Source organism: Lichenostomus cassidix, chromosome 2 (genome assembly GCF_008360975.1).
Source record: "Lichenostomus cassidix isolate B80296 chromosome 2, HeHo_3.0, whole genome shotgun sequence".
In the NCBI taxonomy this organism is placed as follows: Eukaryota; Metazoa; Chordata; class Aves; order Passeriformes; family Meliphagidae; genus Lichenostomus; species Lichenostomus cassidix.
The window spans coordinates 92,097,958-92,118,450 of NC_139482.1; the positions used below are offsets into that span (position 1 = coordinate 92,097,958).

Genomic DNA, 20,493 nt, shown 5'->3' on the forward strand with positions numbered 1-20,493 from the left:
GTAATTAATGAACCAGGCCACCAAACCAAAAGGGGCAGAATTTTTATAATGACAGCAAAAAAACCCCTAAATAATGTGGTTCAGAAAAAACACTCACCTAATTTTAAAAGAAATCTTATTCATATACATGCTAATCCTTCAGAAAAAAAGTGGTAACTAAAGCAAAGGAGAATAAAGCCTGACTACGAATGACAACTAAACACAAAGAAAGTTGTTACAAGGCAGACCAAAAAAAATCTCAAAAAACGTCAGGGGCAGAAGTACCCTAGTTAGAGGTCCTCCAAAGACTCCCAAGGACTAGTGTTTAAGGGCCAGTATATTTGAGTATGAATTCTTCCAGCCTATGCAGAAGCAAATCCCATGTCATGATCTTACTCTTGAATTCTAGAATTTGCATGGATATTTGCAAGTACCATGAACAAAACACAGCAACAAAAGAGTTTGTTTGCTCTGCTCATTTAAATAGAGAGATAAAACCTTAATCATTCAAAAGCCATGCAATGAACTCAGTACCTCACCAAGTTTTAGTATAAACTTTTATTTTGCTTCTGGATTTGACTTTTCTTTTTCCACCCACATGCACTAACTACTGTTCATGTGATATACAAAGCTGAATTTCAGTCATGATCATGAAGTCCTGAAACTATTCTATTATCTGCCTTTAAAAACAACAATGTGACATTCATGCCTGGGATATTTTTGTCTCTAAGGACAATCTGACATTTTCTAGTTTGTGTATTTTTCAGGGTTCTTTTTTTTTTTAACTTTTGAACTAATTGAATGACCAAAAAAAAACCCTAAACAAAATAAGCCTCCTCTACCACACATGTAAAATCTTATTAATCCTTCACACAGTAAAGGTTTACAATTTTTGGTGAAGACTGTAAACTTGGCCGTCTTCCCAATTCTTTCTTTACCATCCATATTTTAATAATTCAGAATATTATCACGATCTTTTTACAGCACTGTGACTGCAAGTGGAAAGCTTCCTGCCTGTACTATAAAACCACTATGGGTCCTGTCTATCAAACACCATGTCTGAGTGGGACTCGTGAAACACAATGCACTCGATGGCCTCCGGATATGTCTGACCTCATACTGACCCTCGGCAGTGTTCTTATGGCATGGATTTACTGTCCAACAATTTACATTTTCCTCGTTTTTTACTTAAATGGAATGTTTGGAAGGTAAGAGGTTGGGTTTTTTTTTAAGTAACTGATGCATTTTCCAGACTGACAAGGTTTATTTGTTTTCCACAGAAAAGTTGCTAAGAGAAAACCCCCAAAACATTCACATAAATATATCTCAGACAGATAATAGGAACAGGTTTTGTTCTAAGCAAACTACACCAGCCAGTCTTCCAACTAAGCAAACTATCTCATTTCAATGAAGCAGAAACTGATTAATTGCATTGTACCTTTTAAAAATGTTGATTTTGATGGCAAACTACAACAGCACTAAAAATACCACCAGCTTCAATCCATGCATAACTTTGAGTGAGATGTCCCAGCAAGAAAGAAGTTTTTTGCCTACTCTTTTGCCAAGAATTACATAAGTTTCTACTGAATTTTCATGGAAAATGATAGCTTAGGAATGTAATGAGAGCTTTACAGATCAATAAAATTGCATCAATATTAATTTTTAAAGTCCAAAGCTTCTGGAAGCAAGCAGGAAAGCAATTTCTCAAGCAAACCACTAACTGCACCTGTGACTATAAACTTTCAAGTTGAGAAGAAATAGCACATTTTAATATATTTAAAACATCATTGAATTACTGCTTTTCTTGGCCCTTTTTTCAGTAGTCCGATTTCTTTAGGTATGCCCTCTTTTTGCTTTCAGGAATGAAAACTGATATAGAAAAATAGCAGTGCCACACATCAGAGCTTCAGAAAACTGGGTGAGAAAGTCATCAAGTTGCAATGAAAACTACACAAAAATACTGGAAGGAAAAAAAGCCCAGAATCTTGGTTTGTTTTTTTTTTTTCACTTGCAAAAAGCATCTAAGATTTCTGGCTGCTATAGAGTTATTTTCCTATTAGTCACCTAATATTGTTTGGGGGAGTCAGCAATGCCTAATGAAGCAGTTTTATGGGCTCCTGTGATCACCCAAGTTTTCAAACTATATTAGTTGAAATTTTGACAAGATCTGACTCTCAGGGATGTTTTATGGTACAAATTGACTATCCAACAGTTTGTATTTTCCTGATATGATTAAAGGAAAAAAAAATTGTCAATGGATTGCCCAGTTGTACTTGCCTAAAAAATTTCACTTCAATAAGCGTAACAGCATCCTTTAAAACACAGCACAGCCTGGTAGAAGCAGATATATTGTTTCAATTTATTACTTACTAATTTCAGATCCTTGGAGGACAGCTTTGTAAACCACTGATTATACTCCAGGGCAGCAACTATAGGTATTAAGTCTCTAGAAAAAGGAAAACACTTTTACACACATTTCATACAACTGTCATTTGAAACAATCTCTTAAGTGTTCTCTCCTATCTCATTCCCCATAGTTTTGCAATGCTAATTGCCTACCATCCCCGTTATAGAAAGCTCTGCATTCTAAAAGAACAGCATCAGCAGCTGCCTGTCTTTCTCTTATTTTAATAAATTTTTTGACTGGCCAACTGGCATCCATTCTAGCATGAATTTTAAAACAGGAATTTGTCTGGGCTGCCATTCCTACTTTTAGCATAACTTTTTGTTCAGCCTGTGACATATTTAAGCTTCTTAATCACCTCTAATTATAATTTAGCATGACGCTAAAAAGCTTTTTGGCAGTCTGATGATTTAATATCATTCCATGACTGAATGCTTCTAGAGAACACCTCCTTGTCTCATCTCTATAGTTAAATCCCCCCAGGAAACAGGAGACCTGCAAAAGGATAATGCGACATTCAGCACAAACCCTCCTTAATTGTAAAAGGGATTTCACAAATGAAATTCTAAATTATTCCCATTTTCTTCATTCCAAGCCTCTTAACGTGATCTGCTCTCCCTCTGTTAAGTTTCTCCAAGAGCAGACATTGATGAATGTCACATCCCTACGCTACCCCCAGCAGAACCATTCATGAAGCACTATCACACCACTTAGCAGTGCAGCACTTGGATCACTCTGGTGCTGCATATTAAATACTCATATACACCTACACAGAGGCTTAACAGCTACTTAGAAAGCCCTTGTCTTTATAATGAAATAAAGAGCTGTAACGTACACAAACTAACTTACCAAACCAGCAAAACAGTGCCATTCAAGCCTCAGTTTTTCTAGGGAGCAATTTCAAAGTATTGACTCTTATAAGCTAGCCCACAACCCCCCAGGCTCTTCATTCAGCACATATGCAGGTAGGCACAGGTCTGCATTTAACATGCAGCACCCTTCTCCCATCTTCTTTTTATTCTTCCTCTCCCCCAGTTTTCCTCTGCAAACATGCAGACACTTCATGGTGGCTGTTAACCACACAGGAAAGCCAGGAGACAAGGCGACATCACGTGGACAAGCATTCCGTAGGCTATATTGGGAAGTGCAGTTGCTAGATTTGGAAGTACAAGCATCACTACGGTAACAGATCGAAGGTGCAGCATTTTGCAGCAAAAGACTGTAGCCCACCAGCTGAGAAGCTCATGCAAATAGACCATTTTCACACTTCCACACACTAGAGGAACTAGTGTGGGGTGCCCTTCAAGGATTTAAGCCATCTTTCCATCTTGTTCACAGCACACATCGCAGTGTGTGTTGAACTCGTTTCCACAGGCACAGCAGAGACTTAGCAGCTTCATGAAGTGTATAGATTTATTTCTGTCCACCACGTTGTTTTTGTTCCTACACACACACACTTTATCTCCATGTAAAGCAATAACTAACTGGTGAAACATTAGGTGAGAAAAAATAACAACCCAGAGGTATTTCCCCCTTAGGCTGGGCAGGCAGGGACCTTTCTATGGAGTATGGAATGTCCACACACACAGAGAGGTTTGCTCCTCCTCTGTGGTCCCCTGGCGAGAAGGTGGTACTGAATTAGCAGCTTTGATGCCTCTCTTGCCTGTGCCTTTGCCTTGAAGTGGAATGAATACAAGAGCAATTTTTCAGGTGAAATTTTGGCTTATTTATGCAGCAGTAACCAGGCAGCACAAGCTGGACAAACACTGGTGAGGCTGACACTGGAGGAGCAGAGCTGTTCATGCTGTGGACCACCACCCCAAAAGAGGCAGAAGGCACCAGGAGCAGCTGTCCCTCAGCTGTCAGCAGCAGCCCAGTTCCTTCAAAGGAAGAGAGGGACAATGATCAGCGATCACCAAGTGTTCACACAACCAAGGAGCTGGTAAGCAGCCTGGAGGGCTGACAAGAGCTCAGGAACTTCAGGGCAGGAGAGTGGCTACAGACAGAATTTGCCTGAGGGCGTGCCTTTCTCCCCTTTCCTCCTCTGGCTTGGGAGGCAAATGGCTGAAGGACAAGGGGTACTCAGACCCCGTGGGAGAGATATGACACCTTCAAGAAATACTTAAAGATTAAAACTTGCAAGTAAGCTGGGCTGATTTGTTTTAAATATTCCTGTCCAGCTGCAACAATGTTCCTTGAACAATTTAGTCTCCTGCAGTATCCAAGGTCTCTCTGTTCAAACCCCAGACAAGCACTGATACTGGGACCTCCATAAACACCAACTACTAACTCCTTCTCCACGTTCCCCTTTCCCCTTACTCCCAACATGCCTGCAGACAATGGAACCCCTCTGCCTGTTCTGCAGCAGCTTTATCTAGTGTCTAGAAACTTTGCTTTATCAGATTCTACCATCTGATTTTAAGGAGAGACTTATTTTTTCATTTGTTCCAATTTTTGAAGGTGCTTCTGACAAACGACAGTCCCCTTCAGGAATTTACCTCTACTCCTTCTCTTGCTTTAAGTTTGCTTAACCTCAATATTCTTGTTACCGAGTTTTCATTTTCAAAACTATATATTGCTTTATTCACTTTATTCTATTACACTCTAGATGTGGTATTAACAATAACCTGAATTATTCTGCAATATGGTATGAAAGAAAGCTAAGAACCAGTTCCAAAAGCAGCACCTTCTCATATCTTTCCCACATGGAGTTGCATTGAGGTGCTTATTTTAATTAAAATTACCATCCAGAATAAAGTAATGTTTATAAAAGATAAATCTGTGCCATCTTAAAACGAGAACAAATTCTGTTCTTCTGGAATGCAGACAATCTCTCTAAGCCTCAACAACATTCAAGCTTATCTAATGCTTTCAACATCTCTGTCCCCAGTGTATTTAAGATGGCAAGAAACCTCAACAGCACAAAGAAAAGAATCTAAACAATCACACTTTTCTTAAAATTTTTTGAATGTCCAAATAAGCTAAAACATATGCTACACAGATGAAAATCATGCTACCATATCAAATAAGCCCTTTTCACTGTGAGCCTTTTTTTTTTTTTTTGGTTGAACAATTATATGGTTCACAACACAACATAACTTCAGATAAAACCTCGGAAGTTATGTTCCCACGCAGCAAGCCATGCTGTGATGCTCTGGGAACTTAAGTCCATCTATAATTCATGCCATCTCATGTTGACCTTTAACAGAAATGTTTTACTTGGAAAAACACAAATTGTTTATTTTTGCAATGCATAGCCCCTGTATTTAGAGAACTGATGTACCTGTCCTACTTTGCTTCAGATCCACTATACAATATAAACCATATAGGTTCAGGAATCCCAAAAACTAGGTAGATGAGATATTCAACAACCTCTCAAAATCCAAAGTATAATGGCATACTGTGAATTTGTAGTAGTCTCATGGTCTTAAATAAATGGGAAAATGCTTTACATGCATTCTTGAATTGACTGGTATTTCAATTCCTAATTTATATTTTTAGTGAATAACAATGTTTTGGCTTTCTTAAAATTTTAATTTTCTTGAAATTTCAATCCAAAACACCCCTGAGTTTGGTTCTCAACATGTAGAAGCTCTCATCACAAGAAGGATTCCACAGCATGTGAATGTCTCCAAAACAGATTTGAATCTTAGACTTACAGAATTTTGAGACACTTAATAAAAACTTTTCTTCACAATGCATATATTTCCTCAGCAATACAAATTTTGTAAGGTATATTTCAATGAAAATCTTTTCTAAAACAACAAACCTATTATTTCATTTTCTGGAAGCCAAACTCATTTGCACCAGCTGAGATGTTCTGAACATTTAAAACACTTCTATCTACTCTTTCCTAATACATTGTTCAAATATTTAATTTCCATTGAAGCTGGGTACCTGTAGGTCACTTTTTAAGAATGCCCCACAGTCTTCTTGTCACTTACATCTTGCAATAAATGTTTAAAGCATCATTAAGTTCTTGCCCCAAACTAGCTTGCGCTTAATAGTATTCCTCCCCTTATCTTCTTTCAGCAAGGCTTAACCAAGGAAAGAGTCTTCAGCTACATCTGCCATGCACCAGTTGCAGCCCTGTAGTCTTGAGTTACCTCTGAACTAGTCAACACAGATACTGCTCAGTAACTTTGCCAGGGGATTCACTGCAGACTGTGAAAACCTGTCACAGAAGCTAAGCTAAGTATGTGAATGGGATAGTCTGTGAGTTCACATACCAGATAGATTAAAGCTGCAAAGATTGCTGTGGCAAAATATTCTTATTTACCAACTTCCAGGTTCAGGCTTTCTGTAACAATATTCTAGCATTATACCTTTGACAGATTCCTAATTCTTTCACTGGGCTCTCCCAAAGAAATAATTACTTTCTCTGTCTTATTTACACCTCCCTAAATTTACAATTTCTTTTTTATAATTATAAAGTTTAGTTAAGCTTCCTTCCCATCTTCTCCTACTTGTAATATCTCCAGATTCAACTTCCTCAGAATCCAATTTTCTCAGCCAGCTTAAATTCAGTAAACTAAGTACAACACTTAGCTAAGTTTCAGCATCTCACAGCAAAATTACCCTCAACTAGCTCCTTTCTGGAAATACATATTTTTGATAGCATCTATTACAAGTGAAGAGACAACTGGCTGGAAATCAGTTCAACAACTCAAACCTTCTACTGACTTGCCAACAAAAATTAATTTCCTTTACCATGTACACCATGAAAAGAAGATTCTGCAGAAGTAAAGACTTCATAATTTCCTTTTTTGCTTTGCCCACCAGATGTAGCTGCATGTTTTATCTGCTGATTTTGAGCTCTTATATCCGCCATCACAGGAAAAGTATCTATCTGCTAACTTTCTGGACTGCTTCCAATAAGAAAACATATTTATCTTCTCAGGCTCCTGAATGAAATGTGGTTTCCATGGGGCTTTTGTGCAAAACCAGCAGCTTTGTGCTGAAAACTAAAAATGCTACAGATGGTCATTTCACAGGTCTACACATTCCAGTAACAGCTTTGAGGCCATCCCTCTTCATCAATATTAGCATGATTACTGCATATGGTTTACCTGTGGTCAAGGTGGCTGAAGTCTTGCAAATTCAGTTCTCTGGTATCTTGTGTCAGATAAATCGTATCAACATCCTGGTAAAAATACATAACCAAATATATCTTTACAGAATTATAGTGGTTTTGTTTTTTTTTTTTCTTTCAAGCATTATGGATTTATCTTTCTTCATTAGTACAGGTAGTTGTAAAGAGCTTCAGAACAAGAGATGCACTTACCCACTGTACTTCTTCTCTGTAGGGAAATCCAAGCCAGTCACAAACACAGGCATACATCTGCGAAAAGCCTCCTACAAACAACCCGAGAGACTATTTCACATAACAGTCAAATAAGCAAACAAACACATCTAAAAGGATACCTTAATACTTAAAGATCCAGTTTTTCAAAACTCACTCTCTTTTTCTCTACTCACTCTCTTTTTCTGTAATAAAAGTGTCCATTGTGCTCATGAAAGAAACTGAAACTACCCTATCTTTGCCTGTTAAGTTTCAAGAAAGCTTAATATAGTGCCTTCACCTACCAATCAGAAGTCTGCTTCATACTAATTCCACCTTAAAACTAATTACACCTTTACAAGCTTCTGCCAGAAATAGAATTAAACTTCCTGACACTGCAATTCCAGCCCTTTTATATTTAAGCATTCAAATTCATTCTCACCACAAGGTCCAAGTTCTGCCACTGTCTGACTGTCCCACAGGGCCTGGAGATTAGCCAGTCTTTCTGAAGGCTCCATAGTTACTTTTTTCATAATCCTCCTAGATGGAAAAGAGAGGAAAAACATCATTCATGGCTTTGAAAGTATTTTTAAACACACAAATCTTTTTTTATTTTAAGAGCATTTTAAAATGACTGTATAGGAAGAATTACCATTTTTAATACAACTCACTTTCCTACCTAAAAGGCACACACATCATTATGCAGCCCAGCAGGAGTAACATTTATTCATTCTTTCTTTCTCTCTTTCTTGTGATTAACCCTTGTGACTACTGGAGCAACTAAACCCTTTTGTATTACAGGATCACTCAAGCTAAGGAGACTTGTGGCCCTCATCTGACACCAGGATGCCCAAAATAGGGAAGAAACATGCTATTAATGGTTACCCTTAAACCACTGCTGTATATACACTGCTTTCATACAGAAATAGCACCATGGTACAAAGAGCTGAGCAGCTCCATGTGGCCTCTAGGCTACACTCTTGATATCCAGCTCCAATCACTGTAATTTGGTAGAATTTTCCTTCCCTAGACAGAGACACAATACTTTCCTGCCTTTTAAGAAATAAAATTATCTGTTTTTCTGAATAGCAAGACTGCCTCATAAACTACAGAATTCCATAAGGTGAAAGAAGGTCTGAGGATGTGGGAAGTGGACCAGAAGAGAATTAATAAATTATAATAACTGGAGAAACTGCTTCCCCCCTTCTTGCTTATTCTGGTCCTATACCATCCACACAACTCCAAAGCCTTCATTTTGGAAAACTGTGCCATCTGAGAGGAGAGCAAGAAATTCAATTCCCATTCTGGGAAGCAAGAACTCCATACAGCTAACCAAAACATCCAGCAATGTTCTCAAGAGAGCCCACAGAAAACATGTATAGAGTTCAAGGCCTTCATAAACACCCAGAGAAACATACATACACTTGCAGCCCTTTTTGTCTGCATTTCTCACACCATTACTGAGGTTTTACAGCAACCCCACTCACAAACATTCAGTTGTATTCATGCTCTTTGAAAGGAGAGCTGAATCTCCACCAAGGCAGTTAATAATACTGCCTGAGAGGAAAATTTGAAGTGGGAAAAAAGAAAAGAAAACAAGAAAAAGAACCTGCCATCCAGAGTTTATGAACTTGATTTCCTACTCCACCTACAGGAAAGGTGAATAATAAAGACATGCACCCAAAATAAAACATGTAAGTTTAGCCTGGCCATTCACATTTAATGTCTGCTACTAAGGTTCACTTATAAAAACCAACATGTGTAAGAAAACTCTTTTCCACAGCACATTTTTTCTAATAATGCTGAAAACCAGGAGCTGAAGAGAATACGGTTGAGCTGCATGACTTGGTAGAGAGCAATGAAGATGAGGCAATGTCAGAGAAGAAAGAAAAAAAAATTAAGAAAAACTACTGAGAATTGCTGCAAGAATCCAGAGGCATAGGTAAGAGAGAAAACCAAAGGCACAAGTAATGCAATGAAAAGAAAAGCCAGAAAAGGAGACAAATGATCCAAGGAACCAGTTAAACCATAGGAAGTATATGACAAGACTGCCAAGGGCTCAGTTTTGAAGAACAAGGCTCACAATCCTGTGCATTGTTTCACAAACACTGAAAGTAAATGGAACTTTTCCCTCCTCTCCCAGCTCCGACTTTACTTCTGGTGGGGAAAAAAAAATAAAACAAAAAAAAGGAACAAGTTACAACAAAAAAGACAGAACCTAAGCTACACTTGAGGCTGGAGAGGCAACAAGAGTAAATTGTTGGAAAATTAAGACTTCAAATACTTGCACCCCCCTTCAAACCACAGGCTCTTATGATCCTACAAGACCACACATAGTCTACCTATGCTCTACACAGTGTCCTGGTTCTGCCATGAACCTGGACAAAAGCTTAGTACTTGCCTCAAGGTGATTCTCATATCCTTAGAGTATATCTCACTGCATTTCTGAGATCAGGGTGGGGAGACCAGCAGACAACAAATGGTGGCTTGTCACTGTTTCCACACAATCTGTTCCCACTAGAGGTGCCCTAAAAGATACTTACACTGGTGAGAGTCCAGGGAATATCTTCCTGAGGCAGGTCCCGATGTGTGCCAGCACCTCGTTCACATCCTCTGAGGATGCCATCTTCATGGAGATGCTGCATTTCTCAGTTTCCATAATCAACTATAAATAAAAGTGCAAGAGGCTGAGAACTGGGTATCATACAATTCATGCCGATGAATTAAAAAGGAAACCATTTTGAATGCCAGCTGAATGCTTTCTGTGCTCATAGGAATCTGTTATTCCTTAAGACATGACACAGCAATGCTCCAGGTAAAGTTTCTGAAAGTTGTTCTTGAATGTACAAGACCCCCGTACTCAAACTTTGCTTTTTCTAACAGTGCCCTGCTTCCCATGGGAACACAATTTTCAAAGGATCTTGACCTCAGCTGACACTTTGAAAACCAAGAACTTTTCACAGCATTGTCCTCTTTTGAAACACGTCCCAGAACACCAGGAGAAGCAAGCACAGCCTGACAGGAAACTATTGAATGAGCAGGGTGCCTGTTTCCTCCGGCAAAAAGTAAAAGTCTTTAATGGCTGTGATCCTCTGGAAAAGCTCTAATGCTTTGTCCTGGGCTGTTTAAGAAAATGATGTGGTGCTGTGCTGTCTCAGCACAGATGAAGTAGTAACTCAGCCAGCATAACTGTCCTGTTGTCTGGGGAATACATGCTTGAGCAAGGGGCATAAATAAAGCCTTTTCCAACCCACCTCTCTTAGCTATTGAGTGTTCAGAATCAAATCAGATTACAGCATGACTGACACATCAGCTCTGCTGCTGCTTTCATCTGCATCACTGGAAGCAATGTAATGTTTCTGTTTACTCCAGTGTAAATACTTAACACAGCCCAAGTCATAACCTCTTTTAGATGAGAAGCTGTGCACGCCCAGTGAGAAGGTAACATTAGGAATAAATAAGTGCAGACAGACAGTAGGAGAGAGGACTCTGTGCAGTATGACACAGAGGATTGCTTCTTATTGAAACTGGTTCCCAGGGCTCTCTTGGTTCCCAATTCATGTCTAGGGTCGTCAGGATAATCCTAGAAGAGGCTGTATTATCCCTAAAGCACAGTGAGACTATTCACACCTTTTACCACTAATTCAACTCCTTTCTGATCCTGTCCCATCACTCCCTCATGATGAATGAGTGGGTAACTTCCTACTGGTTTTCATCATCACTAATATTAGCATAACATTTCCTTATTTCTGTCCATTTCTTCCCTTATCTTACAGTGGGAAGCTCTTCATGGCTTTCTTCGAGTTGCCTAGCACAAAACTACACCCTTCTGATATGACAGCTATAATACACTGTTTGCAGGAAAACTGCAACAATATCGTTTGCTCTGCAGGCAATAACCTAGGATTCTGCCTGCCTTCAGTTATAAGCCTCACACAATTAAAACACAAATTAATGTAAACATGAAAAACCTTAAAAACTTTTTAGGAAAAGTGTATGCTCATTGAGTCTGCTAAAAATCTCCTGCTAAAAAACTCTGCTACAACAGTGATTGTCTATGTCTCTGAGAGTAATTATCAATAGGTACCTGGCACTTTAGTACCTTAAATAAAAAAAAAGCCACAAAAACTTAGAATTTAGTAAATGTCTCCCCATGAAAACACATGGACCTTTTTATTCCTCCTTTAAGGAAAGCTTCAAAAGACAGGTTAAAAAGATGACATGTTAATACAATGAGAGCTTTTCTGAGTTCAAAGTATCTCAGGCACTCCTATTCTTAAAAACCTCTTTAAAAACCAAACACACATGAAACACAAGACTTTGATAGAATTGAGCTGTCAAATCTTGTCAACATGCTCATCTTATGAATTAAAAATGCTGTAAAGGCATTCTTCTTTTCAGAACCTTTTCCTTGACATTTACATTTTTGGGCACATAACTTGCTGTCAAATATATTTTGTGTTGTACACAGTAAAGGCATGAAGAATAGTTGAAAGCAAAGCATTTCTGCCTGCAACGTAGGCAGTAGCTTTTGGCATCCCCATAAAGGTATTCACCACAGAAGCCACTGCAGCTTGTGGGGTGACTGCATACCAGCCATCATTGCTTTACCAGCTCTGAGAAAAAGATCCACTCACCACACAAATGGAAACTTGTACCATATTGAACTAGAAAAAACCCAATCTATTTATTATCATCATTCCACCGGCACAACACATTCCTAATACTGACTCTTTAAATTCTTAGTGTTAAGACTTTAGACCAGCATGAATGCAAGAACACAAATGCACAGTGTGCTCAGTGGATGGGAACACCTGCATGTTGGAGCATTTACCTCCTTGACTGAAACAGATTTAGCATGAGTAAACAAGTATCTTTTATCTAGAATACACTCACCTGGCCTGGCTTATTGGAAGTTACTCCTTGGATTTCCAAGTAGCTGAAAGTCAGTTCTAACTGTAGATAAAAGAAAAAAAAAGCCACATTAGTGCAAACATCATTGTATTTTCAGGAGCACTTACACTTCTCTATGAGGTTAAAAAAACCTTGAGCAGGCTACTGATACTTGACATCAGTTTCTGTAGTTGACACTAAGTATTTGCTAATACCTCGGTGCATTTTTCATTTAAAAAATACTTACATTTGCTAGTTACAGGTTTAAATTGTTATTAGAGGTAATGGGAATACCACACTGGATATTTTACTGCAAGCTATAAGCACGAAAGCTTGTAATCAATTTTACGTGAAAAAAATTTACTATAAAAAGCAGCATTAATACAATACCCTACTGATGTGCACTCTTGTGACTGATTAATCACTTATTACAATCCTTACAGCTTCACAATTATTTTTCAGTAGTTACACTGATCACAGATGTGAAAAATTTTACTGCACAGAAGCTGAAGGGACATGCACACACATTGTTTTAAGTGTGTGTGTGTGTGTAAAAATACCATATATAAATAGATAGATACAGATATGAACATAAATGCCTTTCTGGACTGCTTTAGCTTGTCTAAAAGTATGAGAGGAAGTGAAACATAAGCTTTGTCTGAGTGGTTTATTTACATGACAGTCAGAGTAGGCAGGGAAGAACACACTGAATCCAAATAGAAGCTTAGAAGAAGGCGGGGAATTCTTCCCAAGGACTAATCTGGGGTTACAGGGAATGTTCTGAGATCTGAATTCACAACTCTGTAGACAAATATCTTGACAAATGAGACATACAGAAAGAGGCAAACATCTTGGACTGAATCATAACTACAGGGCAATACACTAGCTTGGTCATTTCCTTTAAGTTATCATTGAAACCATTGTAACTGAGCAGTCTGTCTGAATTGCACAAGGTTTCCTGTACTTTATCTTACCCTAGGTTCACAGTCAGGGTGCTCCCAGTCTAACTGGCAAACACCATATTAACCTGTTCCTGTATTTGTGAAAATATTTTTAAAAGTCAACCCTGAATGACTGCTGGAGTGCACAGAACTCAGATGCAGATATCAAGACTCCCTGCCCATAAAGGCTGCAATAGCACACGGGAAAGTCAGGAACAGAGTTATCAGTTTCCAATCATCAAAAAGCTTTCCAGAAAACATTAGTGTCTCTGCTCTGTGTTGCCTATTTTCTGAATCCTTATCCCTCCAGTTGCCCTCATGATTTGGCAGCATCAGAAGATATAAGCACTCCTCGCATTTCTGTTCAAAGTTCACCTTCCCCTGAAGGCACAACTTGGTGAACAAACTTTTCTCTAAAGGTTTTGAGACTTCACGTGTTTTATTTCCCACACTCTGCTGCAGGGGCAGCATCCACAGCAAACAGGAAACTTCAGAGGTGCCATGACATCTGGTTAAAAAGCAGGGGCAGGGAACTGAGGCAGAGGAGGCAGAACAAGCATCTTCCCAGAGCTCACACCAATACCTTGCATTTTCCCAAGTGTAAGGTAGTCACTTCTCTTCAGTGCTTTATTTCTAAACTAGCAGTGGCAATCTTTTGTGATGACATGGCCCCATGCAGTTGACTTACGGCAGAAAGAAAAAAAAAAAGGAAAAAACCAAACCCACCAAAAAAAATCTATAGCAGCTATTGTTAGCTACTCGATTAAGCAAGACTACACATATATAGAAAGGAAAAGCTCTTTTTCTCCAGTGCTAATCAAAATTTTTTTTGCCTAAATCACAATTAAATTGGGGGGGGAGATTCTGTGAAATTCTTCATATTTTGAAAATTATTTACCTATCAAATTGAAGGTTCTTTTTTTGGTAAAGTATGTGCAAACATATATATACATGTACACACAACTAAAAATACTTGAAAAGTTCACACAGATCCAGACTCAAGAATTTAGTCTGCAAATCCTCTCGCCTAGAATTGACAAATATCAGGAAACATGGCACTATCTCTACAGCTCATCAGTGGTTCATTTTTCTAGTTCAAAATATGAATTTATAGTCCTTGCTTTGCAGCAAAAATGTACAACATGTTCTAAACATCATCTACCTCAAACTAGGAGCTAATTTTACAAGGTTTTAAAAAGCATAATCTCATTTACTACCCAAAATTGTATGGTTTAAAAATCCTCTTAAAAAGCTATGCATGCCACTCATTTAGGAACCTTTCAGTTACCCAGACAGCTAATTTCAAAGTTTTCAATTTTTTCAACCAAAACTTGAAGAAAGTTGCATAGAAATACATTCACAAATCAGAATTACATTCCTACAAATATTTTACACACTTACTTGTGGGCTTGATGACACATCCAACATTTACTAACGTTGCAGTTACATTTTATATAGAGCATAGCAAGAATTAGCAGGCTTTAAGTACTGTCCTTCCTTCCCAATAACTCCATCTCAATTAGTGGGAATGAACTGATTGGACCAGAGTGTGAAGTTAGGAGGTGCCCAGTGTGGTATCTTTGCTCTACGAATAATAGTGTGAGTTGGTATTGTACTTAACCAACAGTAATTCTTTTTAACTTTGAGCCTCGCTTAGTAGATACATCTCAACCGCACTGTTTGAGGAAAAGTGAAGTTTGGAATTGAATGTAGCAGTAACAGTTACTCACAACTGGCCATCTCTAGGCATGCTTGATTTTGTTAGAGGTCCTCAGAGAAATAATGTGTCTTCGCTGAATGTTCTCAGCTGTCTTTCTAGGAGTCACTGCCTGCCAGTTAAATGGAAATTCTCCAGCTCAGAAAGCTTCTGAGCAGCTATTGAAAATACTACAGACATTAGAAAATTCAGAGTTTCACTAATCCTGCTAGAAATGCATTTTCAACCATCCTAGTAATTGCTCAGCTGTACAAAGTTTAAGTTTTACATAAATCATAAGCACAGCTTCTCATCAGCTTCCTTCTATTTGCTATCACCCAAATCATACTTCTACTAGTACAGAATACATATTCTAGATTTTAATGAAAACAAAACCAAGTTTATCAACCATGTAAATCTATTTAATGGGTTCTGAGAGTTGTCTGAAACACTCAACTAAACAGAGTTATCACTTAGTACTCCAAGCCCCAGCCTTCAAGAGCTTTTTGACGACTTACAATGGCTTTACTATTGTCTAACAAGATCGTGATCACCACCTGTCTATCATATTGCCATTGCAACATGATACATCTACACTTCCATGCAAGCAGTCACCAAACCCTGTCTTAAAAAGCCCTGGCTGAAAACTGCAGTGATCCAAACACCAACAGACAACCAACCAGAGACACCTGTACTGCAGGGACAGGGTGATCAACTGAGGAAAATAAATATCAACAGAAATTCAAGCTACAGTTCATCCTACCTGTCAGTCAGCATCTTCCAATTATAGGTATGGATGGTCACATTTACCAGTGGACATAGCTGAAAATATGGTATCCACAGTTCCATTTTTTGATTCTGTTTTTTTCTATTAACTGTTTGTGTGTGTGTGTGTATATATATATATGCATGCACACACTTAGACACACGCATGTCAAATACAACAAAACAGGATAGGTGCCAAATTCCCATTTACCGATTCCAAGCTGGACAAGAGATGTTCTTTCACATCAGTCATTTTTATTCATGCGGAAATCATGTTTCTCTTCTACAGCAATCATTACAAATTGACATAGGCACAGAAAAAATAATTCACCGGCATTGGCAAGGCAAGTTGCCAAAATGCTTTTCAAAATGAACCAGAAAATCATTAGAACACAGCAGAATTTAATAGAACTCAACACAGTTTCTGCCTCCAAATCAAATATAATCATATTTGACACTACAAACACTAGAGGGAATAATGCCATCAGCTTGTTTGCACATAAACTGTCCCTCCATAAAATTCATCAGGCTCATCTCACAGTTCTTCAAGTTGGAGTTTACAACCTAACTCTTCAGCCAGTTATGTTCTAGAAGTTATGCAGTTCTAGAAGTTAAAATTCCTCTGAAATGATGTGTGTATAAATATATACACACATATATGTGTGTGTGTGTGTAATTCATGCAAGGCATATACTAACAGAAGCACCATTCTAACTCAAGATGATACCCCAATTATCTGTTTTTTTAAACAGCTGTACAAGTATAACTAAAATATGCTAATTTTTTGCTACTTAGTTTATGTAACTTTCATTTGTATCCCCAAAGTATTTACAGAAACACAGTGATTTTACCTTGGTGGGAATCCGAGACGTTAAAAGAAATGCCCGACATGATGCCAACACCTATTGAAAAAAATAAAAAAGAACACAATTTGTAAGAAACATTTAGTATTATAAAAGAGTCTTTTCCAGGAAAATCCTGAAACCAGAGGGAAAAAGCCTCTAGCAGAGTGAGTGTAGATACCCTCTGCTGTCATACACTGAAGGAAGCAAAACTGGGATCAGATCCAGTAGAACACAGTGAAGAGACTGCTGCAATCCAATCAGCTATGAGCTAGTTAGCACATCACTGAACTGAAGAAATGTATTTTATCAATCTCTCAAGAACATATAATAGAAATCTTACTTGCATTTTAAGAAGCAGCAAGGATAAGAAGTCCTACCAAGGAGCATAAGATATACTTAATGGTAAAAAAATATGCAAGATCATCATGCTATTATTAGCAACATAAGCGACTAAGCAAACGGGGGAGGGGATATGGTTTGGACACATTTGGGGCACTTCTACAGTAAGAACACAAAGATTTCTCATTGATAGCCCCTGCATTTCTTCTCCAGAAAAGGTAATGGAAAAATACAGTTAGACTAGTGAGACCAGTCAGTCTTGGGAGAAAGCACAACAAAATGAGTATTTTGGAAGTTACTGCCAATCAAAATACAGTGATTTTATATCATATCACTCCACTCTCCAGTAGCACATCGCACCCACAGATTTTATGCTTTGCAAAAGGAATTACTCATCTTGCAAAACTACAGTACTTTTTGGGGATTTACCTATAGAATTATCTGCTGTTGGCTACATCTTTTCCTAGATTAAAAAAAAAAACAAAACAAAAGAAAAGAAACAAACTATTTGAACACCTACATCAAAATCCCACAGCACATGCAGAGCTTTTCACACAGCTAGGACCTCCTGAACTCAGCCCTGCTCAGTAAGTATCCATGATCAAGTGATCAGGTTGACACAAAATGTGTCAACCACTCGGAGAGGAAGAACCAGGCTGAGAAGGCAACTCAGCATCCAACTCTGAACACTGTTCAAACACTTCAGGGACTGGATTTCAGCTTCAGTACCTCAGCTGAATCACATCCTTTAAATCCTAAAAGCACAAGTGCTTACCAGTGTTCAATATTAGCAGATTGTTTCAGGGTGGATGTGATTAGACCCAGTGCTCTGGTCACCACTGATGCAGAGCCAAACTGCTGCAGAATTAACCAGTGCCTCCTGTAAGGCTCAGCCCTTCACTGAAGCCCCCTTATGCAGGCTGGCCCTGTCACAGACCTGCCTCATCTCCTTGCTCACATGTAGGGAAGAAACATCTTCCCATGCTCTCCTCCCAGCTATGTCTACCCCAAGTATCTCTTCCACAATTCAGCACAAAGAGAAAGGGGAAGGGGTCTACTCAAGGGACTTTTCCACTGCACAACCACAGTTTCCCCAGCTGAACAGCAGCTCTCTCTCACAGTAATAAACCACTGATCTTTTCCCTCCCTCACCCACCTCCTCAGGGCAGACACACACGGTAGGTACACACCACTTTCCCAAGCACCTCTGGGGAAGATCAGACCCCTGTGCTCACCAAAGAGTTTCATTACCAGTAAAAATGACACTCTTACTTGTGAACCCATCCACAAGCTGCCCATGTCTGAAAAGGGGTAGTTGATCAGTAATCCCCCCTGCACTGGCACCACCAAAAAATCTCTCCAGTGTCACAGGCAGAGCAGCTTCTGGTCACTACATGTCAGATGCACAAGTGAGACAGTCAGGGGAAAGGAAACCTTTCAAAGAGCTCTGTCCATATTTACTTTCTTGGGAGTGGCTCACAGCATTAGAGATTTCAGTGCTCTGTGTGTGCCACCACAGTGGGACAGCTCGTTACAAGAAAGTCATGTCACAGTCTTGCTACAAAATACTTGCTTGCATATATCGGTTCAAGCTACTTTATGAGCCTAGAAAGGGTCGATTTAACATGACTGCAGAACACATGAGCAGTCCAAACAACAAAGTTAAATGTAAACCAGGCAACCAGAAGGCCCTAACAAAATTACGTTGGGAAAGAACATTCCAACTGAGCACACGGCAGTGTATATTCTTGTGGCAGTAGCTCCAATGATCCCAAAGTGATCTTTCTAAAACCAACAAAGCTGAAAAACCCACTAAACTTAAGATACAAAGGCGATGCCTGCTGTAAGATGATACACCCCACTCACCAGGTAAAGGGCTACTCTTGAGCAGTAAGATAGAAAAAATGAAAAGCTTGAAGCTTCTAACCTAATAAGAGGTTTCTACAGTTTTCACAGTTCATAAACAAGTAAGAGTTTGATTTTTACATAAAATCAATTGAAGACAAGGTCAATTATTACTGCAAAATTAATGACTCATCTTGACAATAGCAGGACTAGATTTATTATTTTTTAACTTTTTTTTTTACAATTGGCAGAATTAGCTATGATGAGGCTTGCCATTTATCACAATTTTAGCTGCTAAAACCTGCGAGTACACATCGTGACCCTTGAAAGGATCAGCTTCAGTTTACTCCTTTCTGATTTTTTTTCCTAATATTTTTTAAATTTTATTGAGACATCTGCATTTTACCATCACCATTTTACCATTTTTTCTCATGTTTAGCAACAGGGTAGCCTGTACCCCAATTCAACTCAAGACTTGCTGGATAAGCTGTAAAATGTGAACTGTTTGTTTTCTATGACTTTCTTCTCCTCAATAAGGAGGAATAAACAAATAATGCATCTTAAGATCCTAAGATACTGGCTCACCCATGTCTCTGTCAATGGGATTCTGCATGGTTGCTAGTACTTGCAAGGGCAACAGAACATGTATTGCAGTCTACTCAAAACAAAGTACCCCTCTAACCCTTCCCTTGAGAAATGCAATGCTGGCACCGACGGCAGAGGCACTGTAGGTGTTTTCACACTGATAGTTCAAGTCCTCTTTTAAGAAACAAGTTATTTTGGTGAAGGAGGTCCCAGGTCTCTGCATTCCTCTGACAAGAATATGAGTATGTGCGTGATTGCACAATTGCCTAGGGCTTTCAGAAGCATCCAGGAGTGATGGCTTTCATGAATAGGCAGATTCTAGATCTCCTGGGGTTTTTAACTTCTTCATACCAAGAAACTAAAAAGCAGAAGCAGCCACCATTACTCTCAAGCAATCCTCAGGCATCTGACCAAGAAGATTCTGCCACTGTTATATTAATTTTGCAACTGGGGAACCTTGAGCAGTGTCATGGTCAAAGTAACTTGGAAGTCCTCAGAGCAGCAGACACCCCAACTCCAGGGATAACTTGGATCAAAGAGCTCCCTGGCTCACAATCCATCAGGAATGTCACTTGGCCATGGTGTATAATCCACCTTATACGCCATATATCATCTGATAACAAAATGATCTCACTTGTTCAGCTTAACACGTCACAACCCCACTCCTTCATAATTATTTTGTTTGGTCACCAGTGGTGCTCAAGCACTAATAAAGTTAAAAGATCCCATCAAAAGATAAACACATGCAGGGTAAAGAAAGAGGCTCAGGAATTGATTCATGCTTTAACACACTTGTAAACCAAAAGGTTTGCAAATGACTGATGTGAAGGCAGCAAGCACATCCAGGTAAACTTTATAAAGGGTACACAACCTGGCTATTGCTCCATGGAAAGGACAGTAAAAGAGAATTATATTTAGTT

General features: G+C 38.8%; 1 protein-coding gene across 5 annotated transcripts in view; it reads right to left on the minus strand.

Moving 5' to 3' along the window:
- CARMIL1 (capping protein regulator and myosin 1 linker 1) overlaps positions 1-20,493 on the minus strand; it is a 190,218-nt gene that overhangs the window by 95,162 nt on the left and 74,563 nt on the right. For all 5 annotated transcript variants that reach the window (XM_085052394.1, XM_085052395.1, XM_085052396.1 and 2 more), the window contains exons 3-9: positions 16,811-16,861; positions 12,561-12,620; positions 10,208-10,329; positions 8,107-8,204; positions 7,668-7,738; positions 7,453-7,526; positions 2,350-2,425 (exon numbers count right to left, since the gene is read on the minus strand). In XM_085052394.1, coding sequence (XP_084908520.1) covers positions 2,350-2,425; positions 7,453-7,526; positions 7,668-7,738; positions 8,107-8,204; positions 10,208-10,329; positions 12,561-12,620; positions 16,811-16,861 — 552 coding nt within the window. The remainder of the gene's footprint in view (positions 1-2,349; positions 2,426-7,452; positions 7,527-7,667; positions 7,739-8,106; positions 8,205-10,207; positions 10,330-12,560; positions 12,621-16,810; positions 16,862-20,493) is intronic.